General features: G+C 39.7%; 1 protein-coding gene across 1 annotated transcript; it reads left to right on the top strand.

Moving 5' to 3' along the window:
* The first annotated feature begins 394 nt into the window (after positions 1–394).
* LOC140559361 (protein boule-like) lies at positions 395–6,534 on the top strand. The gene is made up of 12 exons (XM_072682850.1): positions 395–448; positions 1,887–2,009; positions 2,629–2,720; positions 2,822–2,876; positions 3,189–3,264; positions 3,408–3,571; positions 4,669–4,752; positions 4,902–4,955; positions 5,053–5,187; positions 5,329–5,409; positions 5,587–5,589; positions 6,364–6,534. The coding sequence occupies exons 1-12, from the start codon at positions 431–433 to the stop codon at positions 6,532–6,534; spliced, it is 1,056 nt and encodes a 351-aa protein (XP_072538951.1). The 5' UTR covers positions 395–430.
* Positions 6,535–6,773: the final 239 nt, after the last annotated feature.

Genomic DNA, 6,773 nt, shown 5'->3' with positions numbered 1-6,773 from the left:
TGACTTTCCCGCCAAAACTGAAGCGTTTGAAACCGGAACGGTCCATCTCCGCTGTCTGCGGGGGGGGGGGGGGGCTCGTCGACACCAACATTTCTGTAACTATTTTAACTTTAGAATTTCTTTAAATTACACGAAATCTTGTTTCTGTCGTCCATATTAATGCGTTTTATTTTATTTACTATGTTGTTTCTGTCGCGGAGCTGGATGTGAAAAGCCGACCTGGCTAAATGTTGCACGGCGCCGTAGTTCAGTCCGGCCTCCTGCGGACCGACAGCTCGGCTGTAGTTTTTCTTTCTTATTTTCTTAATTTCTAATTTCTTAATCGGTTTCACAATTTAGGGTTCTCTCCCTCTCTAATAAGTGTTTTTATGAAGTGATATTTGCAATATCTGATTGCTCTTCTTCACAAGACCCTCGTCCAGCTCGAGAGATGGAGAGCGAGGCGGGGGTGAGTCCTCTAACGGCAGCTGGCGCTCGCTGCTAACGGCTAACGGCTAATGGCTAACGGCTAACGGCTAATGGTGTGGATTTCGCTCGACTGGCTCGCGTTGTGTCCTACTTTACCAGATTGGTGTCAGATTAGCTGCTTTACCGTGCTGAGCTGTTAGTGTTACTTTATAATAAACTCTAAAAGACGTTAGATCGCGCTGGCTAACAGCGAAGGCCCTGTGTGAGCGGCGTTAGCAAATAGCGTGCTAAGCTAACTAGCTAGCTAGCTCGCTAAGCGCGGTTGGGGTGTCCCCTAGTTTAGCTAGATAATGACTTCCCCCAGTACTTCGTCCCTAAAGTATTAAAGTAGATAAGTTATATTTAGAAAGGCTTAAAAATTGATTTTAAAACCAGTTCTATCTATTTAATAAACAACCGTTCTTATAATTTAATAAGAAGCGTTTATTCAGTTTAATAAAGCTTTACTTACAGCCCCCTCTCAGTGTGTTTAATTATCTAAATAATTAATTACATTAAACAAACGATTGATTAAACTGAGGCCAGATTGTTGAGAACGATTGAGGAATATGTATTTAAGGTGTAGCTATGTGTAAAACACGAATATGCAGAAAAATGAGGACAAAAATGTAGCTATCTGTTAAATATATTTTTAAAGTGCTTTATATATAATACTTAATGCATAAGGTGGGCGATATGATAAAAATGTTATATCACAATATGTAAAAAATAAAAAAAAGGTTAAAAACTGCTGTCTAAAAACACGAGTACCGTGATTTTCTGTAAAATATAGTATCTATATAGTGCACTATATTCAGTTAACTAGTAACTAACTATCGATTAACTTCTGTAAGCACTGATGATAAGAAAAGCATATTGTGTACCATGATAACAACATTCGTCATGATATGATAAAATATTGTTGTATGTCCCACCTCTACATAAATGCATTTTAAACATATATGTGAAATTGACCTATGACTATATATTTAACTATATATATGTGCATATATATATATTTTTTTAATTATTATTCCTCAAGATATGTATCGAATGATCCAGCTGCATCTTTACCATGTTTCTGTACATATAAAACTTAAATGTATATTTGCTAATACTTGACTACTAGTATTTACTAATACTTAATGCCTAGGTTTATGTCCCCATGTTTTTAAAAATGTATTTAGTACATAGGCAATTTATTATAAAATATATTTTAATATATATTTTGTGTGTGAAACACATTTTGGATTGAAATGCAATGTAATTTTAAATGTATTCAAATACATCTTTAAAAATACATTGATTTTTTCCTTATGGGTAAACTGGGGTTGTGAAATCGAACTATTTAAGATCACCTATAAATGGTTTATGAACTACGTACTGGACTGAAAAGACTGAGAAGTTCCGCTGGTATGTGTTTCTCTCCCTGAAATTAGACCCAGACCAGTTCTCCTTCCACCAGTCCTGTTCCTGTCGAGCTAACAAACACTCTGCATCAAGCTCCCCGTCTCGGCACAGTCATCCCTAACCGGATCTTTGTAGGAGGGATTGATGTTAAAGTAAGTACAGGCCAAAGTGTGTGTTCTATATATCTAACATCTAACACTGATGAATACACTATTTGGACAAAAATATCAGGACACCTGCTCTTTCATTGTTTCTGTCGAAATTAATGCTGTTTTAAAAAGTGTGTCCTGCTTTCATTGATGGGACTGTCTCTACTGACCTTAAGGCTTTGTACTAGGTAGGTACAAAGGTAGGTTGTGATAGGTAGTTTTGGAGTTAGGTCAGGATGTTGGATGATCACCACCCCACCTTATCTCCAACTCCTCAACCCATCCCAAATGTATTGCATGGTGCACCATCATTTCAGAGAACACAGTTCCTCCACTGCTCCACAGCTCAATGCTGGGGGGCTTTATACAGCTCTAGCCCACACCTGGCATTAGGCAGCATAGTGCCAATATGTTCATGTTTATCTGCTCCAGAGAGTCCTATTCTGTTGGCAGGACTTCTCTTCAGGGACTAGATAAGCTGTGTGTCTGCATTTGTGCATTTGTGTCAACAATGGAAAATTGACATCTGCTGGGCATCTTTGGTGGAATAATGGATTTGATTGAGATCCTAATCTCAACTAATTTCTGTCCTCTTTGTGTGTGTGTGTGTGTGTGTTTTCAGACTAACGAAAGTGATCTCAGACGTTTTTTCTCTCAATACGGAATGATCAAAGAAGTGAAGATTGTTATTGATCGAGCTGGAGTGTCAAAGGGGTCAGTTTCTTTCTCAGTATTGCAGTAGGCTGTTTGATATCACAGAGTTAAGCAGTGAAGCAGTGAGTTGTCATACTCACTATCTCTCTTTTTTCTTGCAGATACGGCTTTGTCACATTTGAGACTCAGGAGGATGCGCAGAAAATTCTGCATGACGTAAGTGTGTGTGAGAGAGAGTGAGCATGATAAGAAAGCTCCATGGGTGAGTCATGTAGGACGTGAATAGGCGTGTGCGTGTAAACCCACTGTCTGTTCATGGGTGTATCATATTGCCTCTGCAATTCAGAATCTAGAAAACAAACCTTCCCTAAGCAGTAAAGACAGTTACTCCAAAAAACAACTTGATAAACTCTTTTTAATACCCTTGATTTTATAAGAAACAGTGAATGAGGAGGTGTCCCAATACTTATGTCCCTATAGTGTATGTAGAGTAAGTGCATGACTTGCATATCTCTTTTTCTCCTACAGGCCGACAGACTCTGTTTTCGTGATAAAAGGCTAAACATCGGCCAGGCAATCCGCAAACAACAAGTGGGAGCACACTGTACGAATCATTGCATCACACTGTTGAGTGTTAAAACCCAACAAGACACCTGTTTGTCATGAAAACTGTATGTTGACTACTTAAGATTGTCTAGAACTGGCCTGCATAACCTTCTAACACATACGCTGTGTGTCCTTTAAAAACAGGCAGTTATACCGTACCTAGTCCTGGTCCGTCTGTGGCTCACCAGGCTCCTTTGGGCACCATGTACCTGACCACCCCTACTGGATATCCCTACACCTACCACAATGGAGTGGCCTACTTCCACACACCAGAGCCCAACACACACACCTCACACTGGCATGCTGTGAGCCCAGCACACACACACTCTCACACACACATCTTAAGTTATAGATGTTCATATATGATATACATAACAGTCAAAAACAGTTGTGTGTAAAAGATTCAGCACCCTTGGCCAAATTACAGATTTTACACAGCACACTAACGCACAGTTACAGTTACACAGGTTTTTATGATAGATTTTGTTTTTTAGATTAACCATCAACATGCTTTGTGCAAATGTTTGGATACCCTATGCGTTGTAAAGGGTCAGAATTTGTTTGACAAGATCTCAAACCTTGATTAGCACATCAGTGCTGATGCATGTCACCAGTTGTGATGAACCCCTTAACGCAGAAAGGTTTATTACACACTAAGGTGTATGGCATTATTCAGTAACTACAGGGACGGCTATTCTTTGATAATAGATAGATAGTTTGTAATAATACCATATGCTGTTTAAGGGGTTAAGAACCAGTCAGCTGAATCAAATTCCAAGCTTGTGCTGACACACAGCAACCATGAGCTCCTCTAGGCAACTGTCTAAAGATATGAAACGAAATGTCAACCCAGAGGGCAAAAGTTTTTAGCTTGTGGCTTCTACAGTGCAAATGTTAATAAATAGGAGTTCAAGGGAACTGAGGGGGTGAAAATAAAATCTGGATGACTAAGAAAACTGCTCATATGCTGGTAAAAAAGGCAAATCAGAATCCCCATATGATTACCATGGACCTGCAGAAATGTTTAATAATAATAAAAAAAAGTATTTTGGCCTAAAGTGCCCAAACTTTTGCATGAAACTGTATACCCACCCTCACCACACATGACTTAATCATACTAATACATTATATAACTCTACATACTGTAATTGAACCTTCTGGGTTATTGTACAGTTATTAATCTCAAGCCTTAGTATCCAGTAATTACTATAATTTATTCCGTAACTATTGCAAAACTGTTAAAGAAGTTATGTAGTTATAAGACGTAGGTAGGACAATATGTATGTTTATTCAGGACATAACACTCTTAGTGGTCCATTTAGGTTACCTGTAGTAATCATTACATGAGTTGCCTGTGTGTTGGTGCCGAGCAGATGACTGCTTTTGTATTTTACTTTTTTAGCCACATACGATGTCTGGATCTCCAGTCATAGTGACCCACTCTGCTTCTTCCTTCTGCACTCCGCAACCTTACCACCAATGCCAGGTCAGAATTCACAGATACATACTGTACAGTATATAGCACTAAACATCAAGGCCACCATGGATCTAGAAACACATAGACTTCTGGATAAAGGAGTCCAGTTTGAACTTCGTAACTGATGTCTTTCTCTCACTCTTTCCTGTGTGTCTTAGGCTTCTTCTCAGTATTTGTCTGGACACATACCGTGGACCATTCCTCATGTAGAGGTGCGTGCTCTTAGATGCACCGAAGACTATTGCTTTGTGGCTATATTTGGCTATGGCTATATTTTAGTTAATCCACATGTGTATATGTGTGTGTTAGTCTCCTGTGCCTGTGAGTCCGAGCCCTTTGTTATATGTCCAGCCTGCTGAGTTAATGTATCAGCCAATGGAGATACCTGCTGAGAATGGGTGTGTCCAGTCAGCCATGCCTTTGATGGAGGCTACAATTCCTGAGGTAAGGACACACACATGCTCTCCCATATACTTTATTTGCATCTATTATGTGCCTTAAGAGTGTGTAAAATGAGTGTTAGCACATACGATTCAGCATATGTGAAGCATGTGCGTAATTGTGTGTTTGTGTGTGTGTTAGCAGGCGTATGTGGATCACATGGTGCAACCACAGTATCCAATATGTATGCAGGGCCCGATCATTCTGTCTCAGGATGGAGTTAAGGTGAGCCTACATTTTGATCGATGTTGCACATAGCCATTTTATTTACTGTCCAAAATAGGAGCTGGGCAATATGACAATATTTTATTGTATTGTGATAAATGTTGTATCGTGGTACACAATATGCTTTTATGAGTGTATCATGGATATCGTCAGTGCTTAAAGAGCACTGATTGTCAGCACGTTTCATTACAAAGAGTGTCTTATTTAATTCAGTGGATTGCAGCATATTGTAAATGCTCAGTATGAGTACAGAGTATTTAGACAGCAGTTTTAAAAAAAATTATGCTGCTGGTGGACGAAATATTGCGATAAATATTGTGCATTGTAAAAAAGGACTTTAAATACCGTGATATAACATTTTTCCATATTGCCCAACTCTAGCTTTTGAGATTTGAGGTACAGTACCAGTCAAAAGTTTGGATGTGTGCTGATCATCATCTTAAAAACATTTGATCCAAATGCTTGGGCGACCAATCTTTTGTTTTCAAGATAGAGGACACTGGGGACACACGGGTATCCACCACAGTTAGGATGCCGTGGCTGAGGGGGTTCAGGTAGGCCTAAGTTGTGGGACTGTGGCCATGTGCCAGGTTGGGAATGCCTCTCAAACCATGCAGCTACCGTATGTTAATGTACAAATAATACACGCACATTTACTCATTTACAAAACAAGATCAATAAACAGCTTTAATAGCCGATATGACCCAATCATCTTCTTTCAGTTCAACGAACAACTTAGGCCTACTTGAAACCCCCCCAGCCACGACATCCTAACTACAGTGGATACCATTGTATCTCCAGTGTCTTCAGTTCAGAAATCCTGTTTTGATATAATTGTCAATAAAAACTGTATAGTCTCTGCTGACATATCCACGCATTTATATAAATGATCTCATGCCTGTGTGTCTCCTTGGCAGTGAGAAAGGACTAGTCTTGTTTTTTTTTTCTTATAAGGAGCAAAAGTTCCACTCAGCCAGGCGAAGTTTCTCCCATTCTCCAGTCCACATGAAGCCCAGGTACTGCCGTGGCCCTCATTACACATACCTGCGCAAAAACTACCGCCCGGATCTGTCCCAAGTTTCCCCACCTCCTGCTTCTTCACCTGCCCAGGAGATGCTGAAATAGAGACCTGCCAGCACACAGTTACGCTGAGTTCAAGCTCAGCCCTAAACACAACTTAGCTCTGTCCAACCTAACCTCTCTACGTTCAAATAAAAACAGGCTCGACCACCCCAGAGTGTCTTGATCAGACCAACAAGCTTTTACTAAACATAGCCCAGACCTAAATCCAAGCTATGAAGAAAAAAAAATTTATGCTCTCTATACAGACTCAAAATGGCCCTGAATGTACATACAGAAATACT

The sequence above is a fragment of the Salminus brasiliensis genome, chromosome 7 (assembly GCF_030463535.1).
Source record: "Salminus brasiliensis chromosome 7, fSalBra1.hap2, whole genome shotgun sequence".
Taxonomy (NCBI): Eukaryota; Metazoa; Chordata; class Actinopteri; order Characiformes; family Bryconidae; genus Salminus; species Salminus brasiliensis.
The sequence above is the reverse complement of the archived record's forward strand: the minus strand, read 5'-3'. Positions and strand labels throughout refer to the sequence as shown.

Coding starts and splice junctions, on each gene's coding strand:
- LOC140559361 (XM_072682850.1), top strand. Junction 4,753..4,901: donor AACCTTACCACCAATGCCAG/GTCAGAATTCAC, acceptor TGTGTGTCTTAG/GCTTCTTCTCAGTATTTGTC. Junction 5,188..5,328: donor TGGAGGCTACAATTCCTGAG/GTAAGGACACAC, acceptor GTGTGTTAGCAG/GCGTATGTGGATCACATGGT.